This window comes from Euleptes europaea, chromosome 1 (genome assembly GCF_029931775.1).
Source record: "Euleptes europaea isolate rEulEur1 chromosome 1, rEulEur1.hap1, whole genome shotgun sequence".
NCBI classification, from domain to species: Eukaryota; Metazoa; Chordata; class Lepidosauria; order Squamata; family Sphaerodactylidae; genus Euleptes; species Euleptes europaea.
Genome location: NC_079312.1, coordinates 177,140,502 through 177,167,148, shown reverse-complemented (window position 1 = coordinate 177,167,148; position 26,647 = coordinate 177,140,502). Strand labels below are relative to the sequence as shown.

At 48.8% G+C, this 26,647-nt stretch overlaps 1 protein-coding gene across 1 annotated transcript in view; it reads right to left on the bottom strand.

Annotated features, from left to right (window-relative positions):
* Window positions 1-17,573, bottom strand: part of PHF8 (PHD finger protein 8) — a 29,563-nt gene extending 11,990 nt beyond the window's left edge. The window contains exons 1-11 of the mRNA XM_056850235.1: window positions 17,458-17,573; window positions 15,373-15,458; window positions 13,897-14,017; window positions 10,817-10,977; window positions 9,813-9,954; window positions 8,494-8,680; window positions 7,446-7,608; window positions 5,593-5,680; window positions 3,817-3,923; window positions 3,628-3,719; window positions 1,455-1,544 (exon numbers count right to left, since the gene is read on the bottom strand). Of these exons, the coding sequence (XP_056706213.1) occupies window positions 1,455-1,544; window positions 3,628-3,719; window positions 3,817-3,923; window positions 5,593-5,680; window positions 7,446-7,608; window positions 8,494-8,680; window positions 9,813-9,954; window positions 10,817-10,977; window positions 13,897-14,017; window positions 15,373-15,458; window positions 17,458-17,555 (1,335 nt within the window). The 5' untranslated portion in view covers window positions 17,556-17,573. The remainder of the gene's footprint in view (window positions 1-1,454; window positions 1,545-3,627; window positions 3,720-3,816; window positions 3,924-5,592; window positions 5,681-7,445; window positions 7,609-8,493; window positions 8,681-9,812; window positions 9,955-10,816; window positions 10,978-13,896; window positions 14,018-15,372; window positions 15,459-17,457) is intronic.
* Between the last annotated feature and the right edge of the window lie 9,074 nt (window positions 17,574-26,647).

Here is a 26,647-nt window from a genome sequence, read left to right as displayed (position 1 = left end):
CTGGCCTGCTTATTTATCTGAACCCTTACCAGACCCCTCACTCAGCTTTTATGCTATGCTGGCTGTCCACACATACATGGGAGTGAAGCTCAGGAATTACGCGCAAGGAAGCGCACCAGCCTTCCTGTCGCAGTGAAGAGAGGAAGTGCCCCAGCTTGTCTCTTGATCCGAAGCTCACTGGCGTACGGATCTGCTGATGGGTTCAAGAGACCGGTTGGGGCCCTTGCTTACGAGCAAGTCAGCTTTGTGATGGGCTTACTCGTAACCGCTCAGGCCTGCGATGGTCGTTTTTTTCTGCTGGTCAGTGACCGTATTAATAAATTATTATAGGCCTGCTGTTTCAAGCGGCAAGCAGGCAGGGCGACTCACAAGGAGATCGGCTCGTCAGAAGCTTCCCCGGGTCGTAAGCGACAAGCTTGTAGGGGAGGGGCCGTGGCTCAGTGGTAGAGCATCTGCTTGGTGTGCAGAAGGTCCCAGGTTCAATCCCCGGCATCTCCAGTTAAAGGGACTAGGCGAGTAGGTGATGTGGAAGACCTCCGCCTAAGACCCTGGAGAGCCCCTGCCAGTCTGAGTAGACAATACTGACCTTGATGGACCAAGGGTCTGATTCAGTAGAAGGCAGCCTCATGTGTTCAATTCTAACTGTATTTTAGGGGAGGGGCCGTGGCTCAGTGATAGAGCATCTGCTTGACATGCAAAGGTCCCAGTTTCAATCCCTGGCATCTCCAGTTAAAGGGACTGGGCAGGTAGGTGATGTTAAAGGCCTCTACCTGAGACCGTGGAGAGCCGCTACCGGTCTGAGCAGACAATATTGACTTTGACGAACCGAGGGTCTGATTCAGTGTTAAGGCAGCTCCATGTGTTCACGCGCTGAGGCTCTGGCAATGATCCTCCTTAGGAAAACAGGCATGTTACAAGCAGTGGCTCAGTGGTGCAGAGCATCTGCTTGGCATGCAGAAGGTCCCAGGTTCAATCCCCGGCACCTTCTGTTAAAAAGGAGCAGGCAAGTAGGGGAGGTGAAAGACCCCTGCCTGAGACCCTGGAGAGCCGCTGCCGGTCCGAGTAGGCAATACTGACTTTGACGGACCGAGGGTCTGATTCAGTAGAAGGCAGCTTCATGTGTTCATGTGAAGATACTCTTCACAAGGTTCACCCGGATGCCACAGCGAGCAATGTTAGGGAGTCAGCACCTTGTTAAAGAGGCACCGACACCCAGGCAACAGAATCTGCAGGGAATCCACCTGGGACTGTCCAAAAACGGTCAGTGCGTCCTGATGCTGTCTCGCAGAGGGGAAGCGCCGGGCCATTCTTTTTTTGATTCGAAGGCTGACTGACCCCGCTTTGAGAAACCCCCCCGGTCCTCTCCCCTGGAGCCGCCCCTATAATACTGCTGCTGCATTGACCCACTTGACAGCTACCCAGCCAGGATTGCCCCCCACGATCTGCACACTCACTTCCACAAGTCTGATTTCCTTGGCCAGGTCTTTGATGAGCTGCGCCGGGCGCATGGTGCCAGGGATTTCTTCCTCGTGCTCAGCCAGGGCCTGGGGTAAAACAAAACCGGGTTGATGCGGGGGTCCCCCCACCTCTGTGCGAGACTCAAATGCTGTTGAAGAAGGGGTGGGGGGAGTATGGGAGACCCCTCTACAGTTCCCCATCTCCCCCATATACCTGGTCCAGGCTTAGTTCTTACTGAAGTGGCAAACCTGCACAATGCCACACGGGGGGCTCAGCGTGGTTGGTCTTCCACGGAAATTTGTAAAGAAATGTTTACTAGAAGGGTCCTATCAGTATTTATTGAGAGCCAGAGTGGCATACTGGTTAGGAGCGGGGGACTCTTATCTGGTGAAGTGGGTTTGATTTCCCGCTCCTCCACATGAGCGGCGGACTCTAATCTGGTGAAGTGGGTTTGATTTCCCACTCCTCCACATGAGCGGCGGACTCTAATCTGGAGAACTGGGTTTGATTCCCCACTCCTCCACATGAGCGGCGGACTCTAATCTGGTGAAGTGGGTTTGATTTCCCACTCCTCCACATGAGCGGCGGACTCTAATCTAGAGAACCGGGTTTGATTCCCCACTCCTCCACATGAGCGGCGGACTCTAATCTGGAGAACTGGGTTTGATTCCCCACTTCTCCACATGAGCGGTGGACTCTAATCTGGAGAACCGGGTTGGTTTCCCCACTCCTCTACACGAAGCCATCTTGGCTGACCTTGGACTAGTCACCGTTCTCTCTAAACTCTCTCAGCCCCACCTACCTCACAAGGTACCTGTTGTGGGGAGGGGAAGGGAAGGTGATTGTAAGCCAGTTTGAGACTCCTTAAAGGTAGAGAAAAGTGGGGTATAAAACCCAACTTATTATTATTATTAATTTAGACATTTATACCCTGATTTTATCCCCTATTGGGGATTCAAAGCAGATTATAACGACATTCTCTTCTCCTCTGAGGTAGGTTACTCCAATGAGATAGGTTAGGCTGAGAGAGAGAGAGATCAAGTAGTCCACAGCCATCCAGTGAGCTTCCATGGTAGAGTAAGGATTCAAACCCAGGTCTCCCAGAACCTAGTCTGACACTAACCACTATACCATACTCTCCATACTCTTCCTGACTGGTTAGCTGTCTACATGCAGGGAGTTTCTCGTAACCTGAAGCGGCATGGCCAGTGGTGGGTTTACCATTTCAGCAAGAACAAGGCCTCTGGTCTCCCCTTTCTGCTGCTGGCAGTTTCCCACAATCCATCCTAGCTCAGTCTATGGCTTGGGACTGGGGTACCTGAAGGACTATCTTCTCCCATACGTCCCTGCCTGGAAACTAAGGTCACAGGGAGAGGCCCTCGACTGTCCCCATTGACCAAAGAAGCTTGCCTGGTGGGTACATGAGATAGAGCCTTTCTTGTGGAAGCCCCATGGTTATGGAACAACCTCACCAGGGAGGTATGCCTAGTCCCTTCACTCTCAATCTTTAGAAGGCAGCTAAAGACAATTTTATTCATGCTGACATCTGGTTAGTTCTCCTGCCCACCGGCAGTTTTAAATTGTTGATTTTAACTTGTGGTTTTTATGTATTTTATTATTGGTTCTTGTAGGTTATCCGGGCTGTGTGACCGTGGTCTTGGTATTTTCTTTCCTGATGTTTCGCCAGCAGCTGTATTTTCTTTCAGGAAAGAAAATATCAAGACCACGGTCACACAGCTCGGATAACCTACAAGAACCAATGAACTCTGACCGTGAAAGCCTTCGACAATATTTTATTATTGTTTGCGTTGTAAGCAGCCTTGAGTTCCTGTAGGGTAGAAAGGAAGAGGAAGAGTTGGTTTTTATATGCCGACTTTCTCTGCCACTTAAGGAAAAATCAAACCGGCTTACACTCACCTTCACTTCCCCGCGACAGACACCCTGTGAGGTAGGTGGGGCTGAGAGAGCTCTAAGAGATCTGTGACTAGCCCAAGGTTGCCCAGCTGGCTTCATGTGGAGGAGTGGGGAAACAAATCCAGTTCACCACATTAGCTTCTGCCGCTCATGTGGAAGAGTGGGGAATCAAATCCGGTTCTCCAGATCAGACTCCACCGCTCTTAACCACTGGCCGCCAACCCAAATCAAAGGCCCCTTTCTCCACCGGGTTACCTCTTTCTTGGTCCAGGAGCGGAAGGCAGTGTTCAGGGCTTTGGCCCCATGAACCAAGTACGCCGCAGGGTGCCTGCGGTTCTCCCGAAGACCTGTTGGGGAAAGGGGGACAACGACAACAGAGAACCTCAGTGGGGGTAACTCTCCTACCCGACAACAGATGCAGAGGATGAAGGACACGAAACCCACCTCGGAAGATGTCCAGAAGATGTTTGCCCACATACCAACAGATGGTTTCGAAGTTGGGGAACTTGAAGAGGTCGGCCGTGCTGAGGCGTTTTTCGATTTCGTAGGCCCTGGGGGTGGGAGGGGGGGAGAAAAGGCTGGTGAAACTCAAGCCAAGCTGTATGTGAGGAAAACCAGTCTTTGTGGCTAACTCTATTTAAGGAACTTTCGAGAAAGAAGAAATATACCTATTTGAAACCATTACACTTCTGAACCATACAGAAACCATTACGTTGTTTTACTTCTAGGCCATTTATGCATGGGAGGTTTCGCCTTGGGTTTGCCGCTCTCTAGATGCACATTTTCCCCATCTGAATTTTCAAAACTCAAAAATAAGCCCCTCTGCAGAGTTTTGAGAATTCGGATGGGGAAAATGCACACCGAGAGAGCAGCAAACCCAAGGCAAAACCTCCCATGCATAAATGGCTCTAAATGAACTCTATATTTAAGGATCTTTTTTCCCCTTTATCTCAAAGCCACCCCCACGCACTGACTGTTCTGTTATTCTACCAAATACAACTAAGCCATCCTGCTCTTTGGGTTCAGCTAAGAAGTCCGAGGCATAAGTAGGGGACGCTAAGGAAGTCCAGGATGCAGCATAACACATGTCACTTCGGAGCACTATAGACAAGTGCCATTACAGGTGTTACATACAAGAGGCCTTAGAAAGAAAGGAAAACGTTAAGCCCAAGTACCCCCAAATGTTTAGGTAAGTAAAGGTCCTATGTGCAAGCACCGGGTCATTCCTGACCCATGGGGTGACGTCACATCCCGACGTTTACTAGACAGACTTTGTTTTACGGGGTGGTTTGCCAGTGCCTTCCCCAGTCGTCTTCTCTTTACCTCCAGCAAGCTGGCAACTCATTTTACCAACCTTGGAAGGACGGAAGGCTGAGTCGACCTTGAGCCAGCGACCTGAAACCGACTTCCGTCGGGATCGAACTCAGGTCGTGAGCAGAGCTTTTGACTGCAGTACTGCAGCTTACCACTCTGCGCCACGGGGCTCCTCACAAATGTTTGCCCAACCCCCCACCAAAATACACGAAGCAAGTTTCTATTCTGCGACTACTAATTATTATGTCTTATCTACAAAATTTATATCTTGCCTTTCTGCCCTCACAGGGCTAACAATGTAAAACATACAGGATAAAAAAAAAATCACATTTTAAAACCACTTAAATCAACCCCATCCAAACACACATTAAAACAAATTAAAAACAGAGCTAAAACATGTACGAAGAGATAAAGACAGCAATCAAAACACCAGTCAGTATTTAATGATTTACTAATTATTAGGAAGAGGCCACTGAAGCCTTGCTCCTGGCCAATGAAAACCTGACTCCTCCACGCCTCTGCTTTCTGGGATGTCTGCCCCCTGCCCAGTTTCTAAAAAAAACATTTGAGGGGCACCAGAAAAGGTGTCATCGGGCATCATGGCACTCACAGGCCCCACATTAGGGACCCGAAGGATGCTTCCACTGCAGACAGTGAAACTGAACTCCTGAACATATGAAGCTGCCTTCTACTGAATCAGACTTCTTGGTCCATCCAAGTCAGCATTGTCTACTCAGGCCGGCATCGGCTCTTCAGGATCTCAGGCAGGGGTCTTTCACATCACCTACTTGCCTAGTCCTTTTAACTGGAGATGCCGGGGATTGAACCTGGGACCTGCTGTGCGTCGAGCAGAGGCTCTGCCACTGAGCCAGGGGCCCTCCCTTATTTTCTCTCGGTCACACTCACTTGAGCTGCATCTCAATGTTGAGACTGTGGAGGAAGTTGCCCCCGAAAGCGAGGCAGTCCACCGGGGTCAGCACGCCATGGATCCAACCTGAGGGAGGAATTGATATTCGTTTTATGTTTAGGTGGTTGTTACCTCACTTTTCTCCCCGATGAGGATGCGAAAATCAACCGCTAGCATAGTTCTCCTTTCCTCCATTTTATCCTCACAACAATCCTATGAGGAAGAAGAGTAGGGATTCGAACCTGGGTCTCCCAGATGCTACTCAGACACTCTAACTGCTACACCAACATGGTTCTCAACGGCCTATGCTTACAAGAAGGGTGTGCATGGGGAGGGGGAGAGTGGCCATTCGGGTTGGGAAACAGAAGAAGAGTTGGTTTTTATATGCCGTCTTTCTCTACCACTTAAGGGAGAATCAAACCAGCTTACAATCCCCTTCCCCTCCCCACAACAGACACCCTGTGAGGTGGGTGGGGCTGAGAGAGCTGTGACTAGCCCAAGGTCACCCTGCTGGCTTCGTGTGTAGGAGTGGGGAAACAAATCCAATTCACCAGATCAGCCTCCGCCACCCATGTGGAGGAGTAGAGAATCAAACCCGGTTCTCCAGATCAGAGTCCACCGCTCCAAACCACCGCTCTTAACCACTACACCATGCTGGGTAGCAATCAAAAATAATATATCTACCCTGGGTGTGAATATACCTTGTGTCCCAGTTCAATCTGTAACATTCTAGAGTATAATATATTTGTTTTCTATTTCTGTGTTTCTGTTGAGCTTACACAAAAATACATTTTAATAACACATTTTTTATATTATCCATATCTGACTCCTCATAACTTATACTGTTCTCACATAAGCATAATAAAGCCTCCAATTAAAAAAAAATTCTCCTGGTCTTTTGTTTACTAGTTAGTACAGCATACTCTGCCAATTTATTCTTCCATTCTTCTACACTGGGACCCCCTTTGCCCTTTTCTTCCTCACAGCAACCCTGTGAGGTAGATTAGGCCGAGACACAGTGCCTGGGGCAAGGTCATCCACCATGGCAGCCTGGAGATCTGAACTCATATTTCCCAGCTCCTCGTCCGACTAACCCCTTTCCCCCTCGCTGGCTTCCCAATATTGGGAGTATGCTGCAGCAGTGAAAGTATTTCACATGAACACATGAAGCTGCCTTCTACTGAATCAGACCCTCACTCCATCAAAGTCAGTATTGTCTACTCAGACCGGCAGCGGCTCTCCAGGGTCTCAGGCTGAGGTCTTTCACATCACCTACTCGCCTAGTCCCTTTAACTGGAGATGCCGGGTTGAACCTGGGACCTTCTGCATGCGAAGCAGAGGCTCTACCACTGAGCCACAGCCCCTCCCCTAAAAGAAAGTGTACACAAGAACACATGAAGCTGCCTTCTACTGAATCCGACCCTTGGTCCATCAAAGTCAGCATCGTCTACTGAGACCGGCAGCGGCTCTCCAGGGTCTCAGGCAGAGGTCTTTCACATCACCTACCTGCCTAGTCCCTTTAACTAGAGATTGCGGGGGATTGAACCTGGAACCTTTTGCTTGCCAAGCAGATGCTCTTACCAGTGAGCCACGGCCCCTCTCCATGGCTCTTCAGGGTCTCAGGCAGAGGTCTTTCACATCACCTCCTTGCCTAGTCCCTTTAACTGGAGATGCTGGTGGTTGAAACTGGGACCTTCTGCTTGCCAAGCAGATGCTCTACCACTGAGCCACGGCTCCTCCCCAAAATGGAAAACTACAGAACGATGGAAAATCAAACGTACCCTTTCAGTTACGTTGGGGTGTGTGTGCTAAAGAGGTTCAGTTCAACACCCAAGCCGGGGGGAGGGAATACCTGTAGGTATGAAGAGCGTCTGGCCCTGGCGGACGGAGCAGCGATAGCACTTGTCCACCTGGTCCCCGAAGAACATTTCGTTTTGGTTGGACGAACTGCTCCACGCCTCAAAGAGCGTCAAGTTGGCGACTGTGGGGCGCACCAGGTAGAAGATCTTTTCTCCCTGCGGGGGAAAGGACGGTGGTGACAACGGGGTGTGCGAACACGGCAGGTACACCCCCGCCGCCTGCTCACATCCAAGCCAGTCTCTTTCAACAGGCAGCTTTTATACTTACAGACACGTGACTGTGAATCAATCTTGGCTGAGCTATGAGCCCAACAAACGAGTTAGAAGAAGAGTTGGTTTTTATATGCCGACCTTCTCTACCCCTTAAGGGAAACTCAAACCGGCTTACAATCACCTTCCCTTCCCCTCCCCACGACATACACCCTGTGAAGTAGGTGGGGCTGAGAGAGTGTGAGTAGCCCAGGGTCACCCAGCTGGCTTTGTGTGTAGGAGGGGGAAACAAATCCAGTTCACCAGATTAGCCTCCGCCGCTCATGTGGAGGAGTGGGGAATCAAACCTGGTTCTCCAGATCAGACTCGACAGCGCCAAACCACCACTCTTAGCCACTACAACACACTGGTTACTTAAAGCTTCTCCAACAGAGGTGGCTCTAATTCCTTGAAAGATTCGGGCCTGGCCTACACATAACTGGAAGTAGTTTCACTGAGTAGCCATGTTGGTCTGCAGTGTAAGGTGGAAAGTGCGGTCAAGTTGCAACCAACTTATTCTTCTGACCCCCGCACTCATTTCAGTGCGTTTTAGTATTTTACCCCGCGCTTTATATTATGAGAGGGAGAAAAGCTTCTCCTTGCCCACTCTCTCCATACCGTGCATAATTTTATAGACCTCTAACGTATCTCTCCTTAACTGCCTCAAAAAGGCAGGGGACGCCCCCCACCCCCCGCGACAGGTGATACAAAACTGCTGGCTGTGAGATTCAGTTCTAAGGTGTTCGCCCTCACCTCCTTCCTTCTCCGTCCTCCCTATCGCCGTGTCCTTACCCGCAGCACGTGGTACCAGACCGAGGTGCCCCCAAAGTCGATGTGGAAGTCCGTGTAGCTGTCCCGGACCCCCATCAGGCAGTACTTCTGGACGTTGGGGCGCTCAAACACTGACTCTCCCGGCCACAGGTTCTCCACCCAAGAGAGCTTGCGCACGATCTTGGGGGTCTCCACCAAGTTAGACAGCCTGGAGGGAAGAGAAATTGGTTTTCACGCTTGCAGACAGCCAATACGGGCCAGCGTATTGACCTGGACTTAAAACCTTTATTTGCCCAACAGTTTATTTGCCTCAGTTTCCCCAATGGGCAATGTGGCATGTTATACCTTGCTGGGAGGGGGGGAAAGATACCGTAAGAAGGAGACAGAACTGTAGATGACTTTGCTTGGGAGTGGGACGGGAATCAGAACTGTGGAAGGACTGTGTTGCTGGATCAGATCAGGTGTCCATCAGGAGGACGTCTCATTTGGTCATAAGAGGTATACTGAACCTGAAGTTTTGTTTTTAGCTAACAGGGCTGAACTCCCACTGACCTACTTGAGTTTGAATGATCTGGAAAGAGAATATTTTTCTCTTCCTATCCACTCATTCCACGCCGTTCACCATTTTATGAATACGAAAGCCTTTATTGGCATTAAAAGGGAAACCGTACAGTGATGTTTACAGTAAAATCATGGTATAAGGGCTTGCAGATATCGTACGATAAAATTTACAGTAAAATCATTTTATAAGAACATGCAAATCCCACTAAATTGGTTACCTGGTTATTCAATCCCGACTTAACCATTATAGGGTGCAGAGTAACAATCGCACTCTCTAATTACTGAGTCAAATTTCAATACTTTTATTGGCATACCTAATTACTGAGTCAATAATTATTGGATCCTGTATGGTCATGAGGAGGGACACCATAGATTTAGTAGGTAACCATTCCCTATCAGCAAGTTCACAATTTTATAAACCGCTCACTCGCCTTTTGCCTCCATTAAGAAGCCTCAGCAGATTTATAAAGAAGACAAGTTGGGGGGGTGGGAGATGCAAGAAATCACTGGAGAAGGGAAAGGACTGAGAGACTGAACTGGAGCAACTGGTCTCAGATCCCTCAGAGGAAAAGAAAATTACCCCTCTCTCCACACTCAGGCTAAGATCAGAAGAAAATTTCCCAGCTGGAAACAGCACCCTCCTGCGGCCAAGGAAAGAAGCAAAGCTTGCAAACTTTGCTGTACTCCCCACGAAGGCAACGAAAGGGCGGGCGAATCCACAGCTCTATGGTAAACACGGGGATTCTCCCTACTGGAGCAACTGCGTTGAGGACCCTTACCTGGTCTCAGAGAACTCCAGGCTGATGACGTTGAGGACCTTCTCCCGGCGGCTGCTGCAGTAGTAGTTCACAAAATCCCCCAGGCGCATCTTGAGGTCTGCCTGGCGGGTCACGTCGATGACGTCAATCTCCTTGTCGGCCCCTGTTAAGAACATAAGGAAAGTCCTGCTGGATCACACCAAGGCCCAGCAAGTCCAGCAGTCTGTTCACACAGGGGGCAACCAGGTGCCTCTAGGAAGCCCACAAGCAAGACGACTGCAGCAGCACCATCCTGTCTGCGTTCCACAGCACCTAATATAATAGGTATGATCCTCTGATCCTGGAGAGAATAGGTATGCATCACGACTAGTATCCATTTTTACTAGTAGCCAAGGGTAGCCCTCTCCTCCATGAACATGTCCACTCCCCTCTTAAAGCCTTCCAAGTTGATAGCCATCACCACATAAGAACATAAAAACATAAGAAAGGCCATGCTGGATCAGACAAAGGCCCTTCAAGTCCAGCAGTCTGTTCACACAGTGGCCAACCGGGTGCCTCTAGGAAGCCCACAAGCAAGACGATCGCAGCAGCACCATCCTGCCTGTGTTCTACAGCACCTACTATAATGGGCCCGCTCCTCTGATCCTGGAGAGACTAGGTATGCATTACGACTAGTAGCCATTTGGACTAGTAGCCATGTATAGCCCTCTCCTCCATGAACATGTCCACTCCCCTCTTCAAGCCTTCCAAGTTGGCAGCCATCACCGCAGGGAGTTCCACAATTTAACCATGCGTTGTGTGATGATATACTTTCTTTTACCTGTTTTGAATCTCTCCCCCTCCCTCTTCAGCAGATGACCCCGCATTCTGGCATTATGAGAGAGAACGCAGGGTCATCAGTTGAAGCTGGAGGGTACCTCCTGCACCCTCGTATCTGGCTTGAGTACGAACAGCGGCAAAAGTTCTGACAGAGTTCTGACGGCCATCCTGGCTGTTCCCCACCACCACCGCCCATGGGCACTCACCCACGTGGTGCTCCACGTCCCGCACGCTGAAGGAAGATGGCGGGAGGGTCATGCCCAGCCCGTCCTTCTTCAGGACAAGGATGGGCACGCTGAAGCTGTTCTCCTCCAGGAACTCCACCGTCAGCTGGGCTCCGCTCGGCTTCAGGATGACCTCATCCGCGCTAGAGAAACAGGAGAAGGTTGGCATGAGGCCAGAGGCTTACCCTCGAGTTGCAGAAAAATATATGCCACAGAGGCCTGTCCCTCGCAAGACCTCAGCCAGCGTGGTCTGCAGCAGTGGACTCAGATCTGGAGAATCGGGTTTGATTCCCCACTCCTGCACATGAGCTAATCTGGAGAACCAGGTTCGAATCCCCACTCCTCCACATAAGCGGCAGACACTAATCTGGTGAACCGGGTTGGTTTCCCTACTCCTACACATGAAGCCAGCTGGGTGACCTTGGGCTAGTCACAGCTCTCTCAGAGCTCTCTCAGCCCCACCTACCTCACAGGGTGCCTGATGTGGGGAGGGGAAGGGAAATGTGATTGTGAGCAGGTTTGATTCTTCCTTAAGTGGTAGAGAAAGTCGGCATATAAAAACCAACTCTTTCTCTTCTCACCAGGGACTCATCCGGCCTACGCCTCACTCTGGCGTATTAACAGGGGTCTCTGTAATAGCTTGTTGTAAGTGGGGGGGGGGATTTCTTCTCTTTCCCCTGACGTATTCTCAGTAGCAGACTCACCACCTCTTTGGGGAATCTCCAAGCAGCAGCCACAGGGGTGGGGCGGATTCGTGAGCAGCTGCAGACGGAGTCCCAAAAGAGACAGCCGGTCGGGGAGCTGAAGGAACGGCAGAAGACGACAGCAGGCCAACGCATGGTACAAAGAATCACAGGGCGAAAACGCACGGTCGCTTTGGCCTCCTTTATTCCATTTCAGCCAGGATTCACCCAGAATCAAACGCATGCGTTTTTGTCGAACATGCGTTCGATCCTGGCTGAAACAGGGAATAAAGGAGGCCATGCGTTTTCATCCACAGTCTCCCGGAAACATTCTGCGACTGAGACCACATCGGGCTGTCAATACGTCAGGCTCCGTATCTATGCCACCTGCCCCATATTTTTTTCACAGCTCAACCTGATGTTGTTGTTTTTTAAATCCTGTTTTATTCTATGCCTTAACCTTTATTTATTAAAATATTCATATCTTGCCTTCCCTCATAGCAGCTTACAAATCATCTCAATAAAATACACGCAATCCATTAAAAGAATAATTAAAAAAAGAACCTTCCCAGATGCCCAAAACTCCGTTCCCAAACGGCCCTCACAAATAATACAGACTTCTGATGTCTTCTCAACAGCTCCTTGGACAGCACCACCCTCTTTAATTTTTCAGAGGAACTGGCTCTAGCAGACACCAAGGAAGCAAATGTGTGTGGGGGAGGGGAGAAGAAGAGTTGGTTTTTATATGCCAACTTTCTCTACCACTTAAGGAAAACCAGCTTACAACCGGCTTACAATCACCTTCCCTTCCCCTCCCCACAACAGACACCCTGTGAGGTAGGTGGGGCTGAGAAAGCTCGAAGAGAGCTGTGACTAGCCAAAGGTCATCCAGCTGGCTTCATGTGGAGGAGCGGGGAAACCAGCCCGGTTCACCAGAATAGCCTCCACTGCTCTATGTGGAGGAGTGGGGGAATCAAACCCAATTCTCCGGATTAGAGTCCACTGCTCCAAACCACTGCTCTTAACCTCTACACCCAGCTGGCTTTGGAGGAGAATGGTGAAAAGGTAGTGACCAGAAGAGCATGACTGGCACATGAGGACATGTGGGTATAGAGATGGTTCTTCAGATGCTTCCTTCACGAAGAACACACAACAACCCTCATCCACCCAAAATTCCCATTTCAGGAAGAAACCCCTAATCGCAATGAACACACAAACACTCCTGACGGTCCCGAGTCTCAACCACCTGTTCAAAAACAAGCCGATGCCCCACCAACATCTGGAGAAACCCAGCGATCACACAGAAAATCCCAAGGACTCCAGCTCATTAACAGTGTGAAACGGTCTGGTGGGAACGGATACGCCACAGAGAAGTACAGCGTGCTTTCTGGAACTCTCCATTATTATACGAAACAAATTTTTGTGCTGTAGGCATTGGTTTGCTATCTATTGGGAAAGGCTGTGGGGAGAGGGGGTCCAGCACGGTGTAGTGGTTCAGAGCGGTGGACTCGAATCTGGAGAACTGGGTTCGATTCCCCGCTCCTCCATATGAAGCCTGCTGGGTGACCTTGGGCTAGTCACAGTTCTCTCAGAACTTTCTCAGCCCAGCCTACCTCACATGGTGTCTGTTGTGGAGAGAGAAAGGGAAAGAGATTGTAAACCAGTTTGATTCTCCTTAAAAGGGAGAGAAAGTCGGCATACAAAAACCAGCTCTTCTTTTCTTCCTACTGTATTTTCTTTCCAGCTTAATTTAATTCAGTTACTACCTTGCCTTTCTCCTCGATGGGGACCCAAAGAGGTTTACATCGTTCCCTTCTCCTCCATTTTATCCTCACAGCAACCCTGTAAGGTAGGTTAGGCGAACAGAGTATGATTAGCCCAAGGTCACCCAGCGAGTTTCCATGCCAGAGTGGGGATTTGAACGTGGGTCTCCCAGATCCTAGTCGGACACTCTAACCCCTACAACAATCTGGCTCAGGCACCTGCTTTCTCTCTCTCCAAGTTTTGGTCTAGAAGCACCTTAGAGAGCAGCAAGATTTTCAGGGTATAAGCTTATGAGAGCCAAAACTCCCTTCGTCAGATACAAGAGCTTTGACTCTCCAAAGCTTATACCCCAAAAGCCTTATTGGTCTCTGTGCTACTGGACTCGAATCTGGCATATCCACTGTTATGGCAGGAAAGAATTTGCTCCAGAAAAAAAGCTAGGGGGAACACAGTGTTAAATCCCACAGCCTGTTCATAACCCCTTAACTCTGGTTCTCATCTCCTGTGTGAGCAGGCAAACCAGGGGGAAGGCATCTCACGAAGGCACGCAGCTTAATATGATACGGAGACCATCCGCCACATCCTCCTCCAGAAGAACATCCATCGCTGCCCCACCTGGGAAACGTCCGGCTGCGAAGTTCCTTAATGAACTGGGAGCTACCGGTCTTCACTGTCTTGCCCGCTTCTTTGCCGGCGGCCGAGTCAAGCTGTTTCTGGCTCCCCCGGCGCCGTTTCACTGAACAAGAGAGAAGGAGGAGATCAGGCGCCATCTGAACACAGCCGCAATGCAAGGAACCAGACGGAGAAGGAAGTCTCAAAGGTCAACCAAGGTGAAGTCCATCACCCTGCGGTTGTTTCATGGCAATTGGGGTAATGTGCCAATGGGCCCATGCGAAGGACTCAGGGGCAGAGTTCAGGGGCAGAAAGCCCTGCCAGCTAATGCCAGTCAGGGAAAGAAATCCTCAATGCCTCCAAGAAAAACAGCGGGTCAGTGCCATAGGCTCGATCACATGAACACATGAAGCTGCCGTATGCTGAATCAGACCATCGGTCCATCAAGGTCAGTCCAGCCTACTCAGAGGGGCAGCGGCTCTCCAGAATCTGAGGCAGAGGCATATTCTCATGCCCGGTCCTTTTAACTGGAGGTGCCAGGGATTGAACCTGGAACCTTCTGCATGCCAAGCAGATGCTCTGCCACTGAGCCGGGGTCTCAGATCAAGGTCTTTCCTATCACCTACCACCTGGTCCTTTTAACTGGACATGCTGGGGATTGAACCTGGGACCTTCATGCAGAACCTGGGACCTTCTGCATGCCAAGCAGATGCTCTGTCGCTGAGCCACAGCCTTTCCCCCATTAGGGGTGGACCATGCTTTCACTGTACAGGTTCCTGGATCTTTGGTACTTGCACAGAAGACAAAACATCATCAGGGGCAGCTTTTTAATGCGCTGTATTCGCTTCCGAAATTCCCTCATCCCCCCCCCGAATTATTAAAACTAAAGATTTGCTGATATTCGACGTTTAAGCATTTAGACATGAAAGCATTTTAAAACTAAAGATATGCTGACATTTGACATTTAAGCACTGATATTTGATGTCTGACCGTTGCTGGGCACAGGTATATTAGCACACCTGCGGGTAAGCCACAGTTTTGTGGGCAAAACCCCCCACAGGATTTCCTACTGGCTGCAGAGTTCGGCTCCCTGAAAATCGTTTCTAGGCCCCTGTGGCTGCACAGCTGTACTCGCAATACCTGCTGAAATCGCAGAAGCCAGGGAGATTACGGAGGGAGATTTCCAGGGCTGAAGGTGTTCTCTTCCCTTCCCCTCCCTGCCAAACCGGACTGCAATAAAACAGTGAAAACGAAAAGCAAAACCCCACCACTCCCAGACCTCTCTGCTCTCCCAGCCTTGGGTAGAAAGAGTGTGCTTCCGAAAAGCAAAGCGTCTCCCGTCAGCCGAGTGGGCTAGTAACAAAATGAAAGGTCCTCTTGCGAGGAGATAGCAGCTGTTCTCATTTGGCTTATACCCCACGACTGCATCCAACCTGGAAATAAACTGACAAATAAATCACAGCAAGACCGGAAACTTACTGACAGACGGCCCGTGAAGGAGCTGGCAGTTAGGACAGTGATACAAGTCTATGTTAGCAGCTGCGTCCTCTTCCACCCCGACACAGCTTGAAGAAAGGAAGAAAGAGGGAGTGAGACACACACAGCTCTCCAACGCACACTCAACAACAGTAAGCCGGTTTGATTCTTCCTTAAGTGGTAGAGAAAGTCAGCACGTAAAAACCAACTCTTCTTCTTCTTCCTTCACCCTCCCAGGGAACATGTTGTTTGCACTCCACCACACAACAGAACAGCTTCAAGCTCCTACTGTACAGTCTTTAGGGGAAGGGGGTATAGCTCAGTGGGAGAAGACCTACTCTGCCACCCCACCCCACCCATGATTGCCGGTCAGAGCAGAAACACAGACCTGGAAGGAACCTCAAGGGTCATCTAGTCCAACCCCCTGCATAATGCAGGAAATTCACAACTACCTCCCCCCATCCCCCAGTGACCCCTGCTCTATGCCCAGAGGAAGGCACAATCCTTCCAGGATCCCAGGCAAATCTGGCCTGGAAGAAAATTCCACCCTGACCCCAAAGTGGTGATCCTCATAATCCTGAGCATGTAAGAAAGGGCCACGAGAGCCGAGCGCCGGCTCATCCCTTCTTGCCCTCTCTCTCACAATCTGCCTAAGTTCTTCCGAATCAGTCTTGCTGCCAGATGGCCATCTAGCCTCTGCTTTAAAAAACCTCCAAAGGAGGAGAGCCCGCCACTTCCGGGGGAAGCCTGTCCCACCGAGGAACCGATCTAACTGACAGAAAGTTCTTCCTAATGTTTAGCCGGTCTTGGGACTGTATTAAATAAATTTGAACGTTCAGCCGGAAACTCTACCTGACAGCCCTTCAAATACTTGAAGATAGCTATCATATCACCTCTCAGTCGTCTCTCCCCTAACAGCAAAATGCTCGGTTCTTATACTTTTCCTGTCCTTCTGTTAATTTCTGATCTGGCTCGTCCCTGAACAGTACGGTTAGTGTGAAGCATGAAGATGACAGCCCTGACCGAATGTTACAGTGAACGCACGTACAATCAGTCCCCAGGGCACGCTTGTTTTTTCTTTACATGCATGTTGAACAATTCTCATGTTATGTTCAAAACACGTACAGCTCAACAAGTGATTTAAACTCCACGTTCATCCAAGTATCAGCCCCCGGTTTCATTTGTAAAGTAAATGTGTGTTGGTTCTAACAGATATACAAGTTGAGTATCCCTTGTCCAGGCATCCAATATCTGGACGGATCCAAAAACCGGACCTTTTGAGCCGGCATGCAGGCATTACTCCCCGGCCCTCAGCAGCGCCACTGATGGTTCAGTGTACACTAAATTATTTAAAATATTGTTTAAAATTACATTCACGCTATGTGTATATATATAAAACATAAATGAATTTCGTGTTTAGGCTTGGGTCCCACTCCCAGAATATCTCATTATGTATATGCAAAAAATCCAAAATACGAAAAAAAATCCAAAATAGGGACCACTTCTGGTCCCAAGCAGTCTTGATAAGGGATACTCAACCTGTGCATGTATACATGCAGAATGTACACACGTTTACTACACATGCATTTACTGTAACATGTGAACAGGGCTTACCTGTTTGCAGGATTGCTTTCAGCCCCTCAACCCAATCCTTGGCACCCTCAGATCTGAAGGCACTAATCAACGGATCTATTCTTTGCCAGGTGCGCACATCATGTCTTTTGCTGAATACCTCTCTTCGGGTCGGCTGTTCCCAAAAGCCATTCTTGGCAACCATCCGCATGCCTCCATGTGCAGAGGCAGTGTACCATCAGATCCCACACGCTGACAATAAGCAATGGGGAAGACCATCCCTTTCTATGCTCTACTCACTTCCAGGGGCGATGGAAGCCCGACTCACCAAGGCCGTTCTGGCAGCAAGCAAACTGCCGTCACATCCTTTCTACATTTTTTACTACAGGCCACAACCGTCATAACCAAGACCCCAAAGAAAACAGAGGTCCCGTTTCCCCAGCTCTTGAATATCAGACTGTTCAGAACTGACACCCCTCCCCAATACCAATTCCCCACTCCATGCTGGTTTCTCACCTGCCGTGAAACCAGTCCTGGCACACATCACACTCGATCATGAAGCGGGTGACATCGTAGGGCAGGCGGCAGAGGCAATAGACGGGGACAGAGGCCATGGTGGAAGAGGCAGCGGCTCCAGGGCTCGAGCAGAGAGGCTCCACGATCTCCAGTTCAGGACCCCGACCACATCTAGCTGCCCAGGAAATGCACCATGCTGGGAGGTCTGAAGGCCAACCAAAAGTCTTGCTCCCAGCTCAGTGTGTGCATATGGGGTGGGGATATGCAGGATTTAGGGGGGATTTCCCCCCTCCTAGCCACCCCCCTGCTCCTAGACCACCTGCCCAAAAGTCAAAGGTGGTGATGGGACCCTGCTTACTTCTGTCGAGGTCCCCTCTTTTTCACCCCCAAACAAAGAAGGGTGGTCCCCCCCCCAGCCACTCCTGTTCCTAGACCACCTACTCAAAAGTCAAAGGTGGTGATGGGACCCTGGTTACTTCTGGCCCAGGTCCCCTCTTTTCACCCCCAAACAAAGGTTTCCTCCCCTGCTCCTAGACCACCTACCCAAAAGTCAGAGGCGGTGATGGGACCCTGCTTACTTCTGTCCAGGTCCCCTCTTTTTCACCCCCAAACAAAGAAAGGTGGTTTCCCCCCCCCCAGCCACCCCCCTGCTCCTAGACCACCTACCCAAAAGTCAGAGGCGGTGATGGGACCCTGCTTACTTCTGTCCAGGTCCCCTCTTTTTCACCCCCAAACAAAGAAAGGTGGTTTCCCCCCCCCCAGCCACCCCCCTACTCATAGACCACCTAACCAAAAGTCAGAGGCGGTGATAGGACCCTGCTTACTTCTGCCCAGGTCCCCTCTTTTTCACCCCCAAACAAAGAAGGGTGGTTCCCCCCCCAGCCACCCCCCTGCTCCTAGACCACCTACCCAAAAGTCAGAGGCGGTGATGGGACCCTGCTTACTTCTGTCCAAGTCCCCTCTTTTTCACCCCCAACAAAGAAAGGTGGTTTCCCCCCCCCAGCCACCCCCCTGCCCCTAGACCACCTACCCAAACGTCAGAGGCAGTGATGGGACCCTGCTTACTTCTGTCCAAGTCCCCTCTTTTTCACCCCCAAACAAAGAAGGGTGGTCCCCCCCCCAGCCACCCCCCTGCTCCTAGACCACCTACCCAAAAGTCAAAGGGGGTGATGGGACCCCTTCTTTTCACCCCCAAGCAAAGAAAGGGGGTGGGGGGTGGGGAGGTCGTCCCCAAACAGACTCTGCAGCCCTCCCAGTCGTAGGGCTCAAAACATCCTCCCCCCCCCCACCCCCAGGTCTGTGGCTCCCTCTCTTTTCCTCTGAGACGTTTGCAGCCTCCGTCTCCCACCCACCCACCCACCATGCAGGGGAGAGCCCCCCTCCTCAAAGAAGATCTTGCTGCAAAAGCTTCTCTTCCAGGATCTGCAGCCTTCTCTCCTCTTCTCTCGCAGCCCGACCAAAGGAGCCTCAGGAAGCCCCTCCAAGAAGGGGGGGGAGAGGAAGAAACCCCCCCTCCTCCTCCTCTGCTGCCCTTTATATCCCCAGGCGGGGGGTCTGGGGTCTCCGGAGGTTTCCCTTTCTCTTCTCGCCCTCAGGCCCGGCGGGAAACGCCTGGCCCGGCCGCGCCGTCGGCCTCTCCTCCCTCCAGGCCGCGGGCGCCGCCTCCCCGGCGGGAGCGTCTACTCCAGCTCGGGGATGGAGGCCCTTCCCGGCCCGGCGGCTGGCGCAGGCCTCGTCCTAGGCCCGGCGGGAGCCTGCGCCTGCTCCGGCTCCTCAATAAAGTTTATTCAAAAAGCACAAGGGAGGGAGGTGGGGGGGGGGGACAGGGCGGAGGCGGGGCGCCGGCGGCCATCTTGGGGGAGGCGCGGGGCGGCCCGGCCTGGGACGCCACCTTGAGCGTGGCGGAGGGGGGGGGAGGAGGCAGGAGGCAAGATGGCGGCGTCACGTGAGCGGCTGAGGCGGCCATCTTGGGGAGGAATCGGAGATAGGAGGACGCCCTTTTAAACACACACACGTGTGTGTGTGTACGTGTATATATGTATGTGTATATATATGTATATATGCGTGTGTGTGTATATGTGTATATATGTGTGTATATATATGTTCGTGTGTGTATATATATGTGCGTGTGTATATATATGTGTGTGTATGTATATATGTATGTATGTGTATATGTATGTGTGTGTATGTATCTGTATCTATGTGTGTGTATATATATTTATGTATATGTGTGTGTATATGTATATATGTGTGTGTATGTATATATGTGTGTATATATGTGTGTGTGTGTATATATATGTGTGTGTGTATATATGTGTGTGTATGTATATATATGTGTGTGTATGTATATGTTTGTATGTGTATATATATATATATATATATGCGTGTGTGTATATGTGTATATATGTGTGTATATATATGTGCGTGTGTGTATATATATGTGTGTTTATGTATATATGTATGTATGTGTATATGTATGTGTGTGTATGTATCTGTATCTATGTGTGTGTATATATATTTATGTATATGTGTGTGTATATGTATATATGTGTGTGTATGTATATATGTGTGTATATATGTGTGTGTGTGTATATATATGTGTGTGTGTATATATGTGTGTGTATGTATATATATGTGTGTGTATGTATATGTTTGTATGTGTATATATATATATATATATATGCGTGTGTGTATATGTGTATATATGTGTGTATATATATGTGCGTGTGTGTATATATATGTGTGTTTATGTATATATGTATGTATGTGTATATGTATGTGTGTGTATGTATCTGTATCTATGTGTGTGTATATATATTTATGTATATGTGTGTGTATATGTATATATGTGTGTGTATGTATATATGTGTGTATATATGTGTGTGTGTGTATATATATGTGTGTGTGTATATATGTGTGTGTATGTATATATATGTGTGTGTATGTATATGTTTGTATGTGTATATATATATGTGTATATGCGTATATGTGTGTATGTATGTATATGTATATATGCGTGTATGTATATATGTATGTGTGTTTATATGTATATATGTGTGTGTGTGTATGTATATGTATGAGTGTGTGTATGTATGTGAGTGTATACACTCGTATATATATGTGAGTGTGTGTGTGCAATACACACACACATATGTATATATGTACATTAGGGTTGCCAACCTCCAAGGACTAGCTGGAGATCTCCCGCTATTACAACTGGTCTCCAGCCGATAAGAGAGCAGTTCCCCTGGAGAAAAATAGCCGCTTTGGCCATTGGACTCTATGGGATTGAAGCCCCTCCCCAAACCCCACCCTCCTCAGGCTCCGCCCCAAAACCTCCCACTGGTGGCAAAGAGGGACCTGGCAACCCTAATATACATACATATATACACACATATGTATACATACATACATATATGTGTGTGTGTATATATATGTGTGTGTGTGTGTGTGTTTATTGGGGTTGCCAACCTCCAGGTACTGAGACCTACATACAACTATTTGCGGTCCTTATGAAACGTTACCTATTAGGATTTTGATACTTATACCACTGGTAGCTGACGAAGCCATAGGTGGTCCCGATCTAGACGACATGTCCTTATATCTGTCTTCTGTGGCTTTCTTCTTTTTGGTGTTGCATAGTGTCATTCGCAACCTGGAAGTAAATTTTGCAACAACCAGAGACTTTTAATCAAATAATACCTGAATGGAACGTACATTATTGACTTACCTGTATAATTAGGATTTTTATATCCTTTCAGTGGTCATATTCTTTGGATTGTATATTGTATCCTGTTGTATCTTCAATTTGTATATATTTGTACATACTTTGCACTTTTTCACTATTATTAAATTCACCATTTTTTGCATTAGTAACGTAATATAGTGCTGTTTTGGGTTGCTCCAACCTCCAGGTACTAGCAGGAGATTTCCTGCTATTACAACTGATCTCCAGCCAGGGATTGCCACCATATTGGAAGTGGAATTATTATAATTATTTTTAAAAACAACCCTGATGGGGACTAGGGGAGATAGTGTTCTTCCATTGGCACTCAAGCGCTTCATGACTCTATGGTGGCACGTCCTAGCCTCCATATTAGTAGTTGACAACTGTCCGGCTGCGTCAGGGGAAACAGGCAGGCCGCCATGTTGAACGTTGCAGCAGGGGAAAAGGAGGCTGGTTGCCTTCAGAGCTGCTGAGGTTCTGCTCCGTGGAACGGCAAGATCGGTGTCCAATGGGGCACTTTCACGCATGCCAAATAACGCACTTTCAATCCACTTTCCATGCATTTTAAAGATCGTTTGCAAGTGGATTTTGCCAGTTGCTTTTTATATGCTGACTTTCTCTGCCACTTAAGCGAGAATCAAACCGGCTTACAATCACCTTCCCTTCCCCTCCGTACAAGACACCCTGTGAGGTAGGTGGGGTTGAGAGCTCTAAGAGAACTATGACTAGCCCAAGGTCACCCAGCTGGCTTCATGTGTAGGAGTGGGGAAATCAACCCGGTTCATCAGATTAGCCCCCACCGCTGATGGCTGCAGCAGCATTTTCATGCCCATGTTCCACGATACCTAATATAACAGACATGCTCCTCTGATACTGTAGATAATAGGTATGCATCATGACTAGTATCCATTTTTATTAGTAGCCATGAATACCCCTCTCCTCCATTAACATGTCCACGCCCCTCTTCAAGCCTTCCAAGTTGGCAGACATCACCACATCCTGGGGCAGGGAGTTCCACAATTTAACTATTTGATAAGCTTCACTGTGCATCAAATGTTGTCACTTTTAAATCTTGATTCTGCATTAACAGAAGTATAGTGTCCAGAACATGCGAAATGATGGTATCACTTTATTCTGCTCTGGTTAGACCTCTCTTATTGTGTTCAGTTTGGGGCACCACAATTTAAAAAGGATGTAGAGAAGCTGGAACGTGTCCAAAGGAGGGCAACAAAGATGGTGAGGGGTCCGGAGACCAAGTCCTATGAGGAAAGGTTGAAGGAGCTGGGTATGTTTAGCCTGAAGAGAAGACTGAGAGGGGATATGATAACCATCTTCAAGTCCTTGAGGGGCTGTCATATTGAGGAGGGTGCCGAGTTGTTTTCTGTTGCCCCAGAAGGTCAGAGTAGAACCAATGGGTTGAAATTAAATCAAAAGAGTTTCCGTCTAGACATTAGGATGAATTTCCTAACAGTTAGAGCGGTTCCTCAGTGGGACAGGCTTCCTCGGGAGGTGGTGGGCTCTCCTTCCCTGGAGGTTTTTAAACAGAGGCTAGATGGCCATCTGTCAGCAATGCTGATTCTATAACCCTAAGCAGACGATGAGAGGGAGGACACCTTGGCCATCTTCTGGGCATGGAGTAGGGGTCACTGGGTATGTGTGTGTAGGGGAGGTAGTTTGAAATTTCTGCATTGTGCAGGGGGTTGGACTAGATGACCCTGGTGGTCCCTTCCAACTCTGTGATTCTATGATACTGAGTAGACAATACTGATTTTGAACGGCCAATGGTGTGATTTGGTATAAGGTGGTTTCATGTAATCATGTAAAACAAACAATGCACTTTTTTTTACTAAAAGAATAGACTTTATTAAGCACTGTAAGTCTCTCTCCATCATCAACAGATGAACGCCGCACCCAGATTCCACCAGCAAAAAACATTCCCGAAAGACACCCAAGCTTTCTGATTGCAACACTACTGCGAGTTTCCCCTGATTTAGAGCAACCTGTCCAAACTTACACTGATTAAAAAACAACAACCCGACAACCTATGGAGTTCGTTGTGGGGTGCAGGGTTTGGGGAGACGGGGATTTGATTATCAAGGTTGAGGGGGTAGTAAAGATAACATTTATCCATCCACTAAGAACAGGTGTTAATAGCATAAAAAGAAAAAAACCATTTGAAAAGGGGGAGGGAACACTGAATTTATCACCATTTCCCCTCCTAAACGAAGCATGGACTTGCAATTGACAGGGAATCACTAACAAGAAAATTCAGATTTTACTCTGTTCGGCAAAAGATTTTTTCCCCTTTGAAGCTAAAAATCTTAGGCTAAACATTTTAAAGGGGTGTGTGGGGGTATATATATATAGATAGCTATATGATAAAAATGCAACTTCAAAGTTACTTGAGGAAGGCGTGTGAGGGGAAAGATTGGCTTAAAATAACATTGGAGATTGGAGATTTTACTTTGAAAAATCTTACTAGGCATTTAGTTACTATCAACAAAGCATCTACCAAAATACAAGAGCAATGGTTATAGTCAGAAAAGTTACATCCCATCTGAGTGTGTAATATAGACAGGTAAGGTGCATTTGGGAAGGCAAGGTGGGGGGTTGGTCTTCCAAAATTGTAGAGGGGAAAAAATCTAAACTTAAAAATAACTAGAAAATGAGCAACAATATCTGACTTCAAGCAATGAGCAGTAACTAGCAATTAAAAAGGAGAATTTCCTAACAGATTGTTTTGAATAGGTTAAAAAAATGGACTTTTAAAAAAAGAAATCACAAGACAGACCAGAATTTTGTTTTAAAGGTGGGGGTGGGGCAAAAAGATGAAGAAAAAAAAATAGAACATGCATATTTACCAAAACACACATCAGGTACAGTAGCTACTATAATGATTCAACCTCAGCAGTAAAAATCCTGCTAACTAGAGTAAGAAATAATAATTAAAAAACAAATGTTGCTTAGGATTCTTGCAGCCCGAACCCAACCATGCTTATTTGGAAACAAGTGCCACTGATTTCAGTGGGGCTTACTCCCAAGTAAGTACACTCGGGATTACGGCCCTGATTAATTCTCGAGTTGAGTGATGAGGGGTGGGGAAATGATGGTTCTTTGCCCCAACTGGTTTCTAAGCAGCCCTGTGTCCTCTTCACGGGCTCTCGTGTATACATGGCTATCGTCTGTGGAGTGGGGTACCCTCCCCTCCCATTCCCGTCCACTAAGTATTCGAGTCCCTGTCGTTCGCGTTTGTCGGCAACGTCCCCCCCAGGGATCTAAGGGTTGACTTGCTTGCTTCGGAATTGAAGAGACGGGTGGGATTCTAAACCGCACCAGAAAACAGTTTAAAAGCTGCCCCTAAAAAGGCATCGGAAGTCTCTGAAAAAGGTATATTTGGACATTGTGTTCCTCTAAGCTCCTCACGGGCGAAACCGAGTGGTAGGCCCGGTGAGGGACCGGATGGTGACCGATACTCTCCCCTGCGTTACTGCCTCCGAACGGGATGGACTTCTTCAGAGAAGTTCCAAGGAATGATGGCCGCTAGGTCCCGCCAAGTCAGCAAAGCTATGGAAGGAGCCTGCCAAAAATCCAGGCCTGCGACTTGACTAATGAAATCCTAATGAAGGCTGCCGGACGTCAAGAAACGCGCTTGGGGGAGTCTGGAATTGGAGCCAGGAAAAGTTAAAAGGACTGGGTTTGCCCCCTGTGAGAAACTTCATGTCTCAAAGAGGAAGATGCTTCGGATGCAGAAACAGATTCTCGCCTTGAAAGAAAAGGCGTCCTTGTTACCATTTGCGGTCCAGCGCAAGGCAGATTGGGGTGGAGGGGAATCAGAGAGGGTTCAAAGAAGTCTCGGGGTTGACGTTAACAACGCAGCAATTAATTCACAATAAGCCTGATCCCCACTGCTAGGTGAGCAGACCTTACTTTGAGGGGATCCAGAGCTCACAGTGTGAGCTACGGATCCAGGGATCTCGAAGGAATGGTTGCTGATCTGTACCGTTCGAGGAAACGGCCTCAGAGGGAGTATAAAGCCTTGTGTATATGTAAGGAAAAGCAAAGATGCTCCAGCTGTCTCTCTCTCTCTCTCTCTCTTACACCAAACAATTCACTGAAAAAGTGTGGGGGGGCTTCAGATGCCCCAGATACTTCACGACCACCCTTACTAAAGGGAGTCTGACGCTTGCTTAACCACCATTTCATTTCACAAATAATAGCGGCAAAGCGTCCTGAGCCTTTTCCTGTTGGGCTCATTCTCTCTTTTCCACGAAGCAGCCCTCGAGAGCCACACCGCAAGCCGACTTAAAGCTCCTGACTGTCACAGGATCGGTTGCAACGCAGAGGGAAAGAGCCTGCTGGAAAAGCAGAGAGGAATGGCCATGACGGGCACATGGATCCCCTTGCGCTTCTGTGGGTTATGGCCAACATCGTGACCACTTTTCTCCACTGAGCACCGAGAAAGGCAAAAAAGCTGGCTAAACTGATATGTTTGATGAAGCAGTGCGTTTCTAGAATACACACATCCGGAACAAAGCTTGTGGCAGAGGTTCAGGGGTTGAATCCTGCCGATCGTTCCCACGCATGCGACTCCCATTTCTGCGACAACCCCCCCTTCCAATTCCTCCCTCAGCCTGTTCCTGAGAGCCTCCCAGGAGCAGCATTTGGAGGGGGCGTTTTGGGCTCCAGCCAGAAGGGGGAGAGGGGGAAGTGCTCCCATTGGTGGAGATGTTTGGCAGGATCCAAGCCGAGTTCTGCAAGACAATTTTTTGGGGGGAGCTTCCTCCGCAACTGGACCTTAAAACCTCTGCCCTCAAGGCCCGGGGGCGTCTGGTTTCACGTGGGAACCGGAGTTTTTGGCATTTTCCACTCAAAACCCCCCAAAGCCTGAAATTGGATTTTCCACCTGAACACGTTTGCGTGTCGTTCAGAAGCGCTGGCAACGGTCCCACCGCATATATATGGCTTGGCGTATCTGCACAAACCTCTGATTCCTACAAGCAAGATTATCTGGTATATCAGTTTAAGATTTAAGGGACATCAGTGACAGGTAGTTTTAAACGCAAAAGGAACCATTTGGTCAGGAGCTGGGTGGGGAGGGGAGGAAGAGAAGGGGATCAGCATTGTTTTGCCGCCAGGTAAATGTATTATCAAAGCTGCTAGAGTGAGAACAAGCCATACTCCAGTGTTCAATTACTGGATGTCTCAAAGCCTGGATTCCTGTCAGCCTAAGCCTTTAGCAGCTGTATGCTAGTTACAGTCCTTATCTGTGGTTGCCAATCCAGAGGAAAGAAGGCACCTCCAGTTCGGCCAAGAAACAAAACATATCACTCGTCGAAGGAAACTGAATCTTCTGATGTCACCACCACAAGATCTGGATCGCGTCTGGTCTAGAAGATCTGTCCACGCTGGGATACTCAAAACGGCGCTTCCTCTTCTGCGACACAGGGATCTGGTTATTAATCC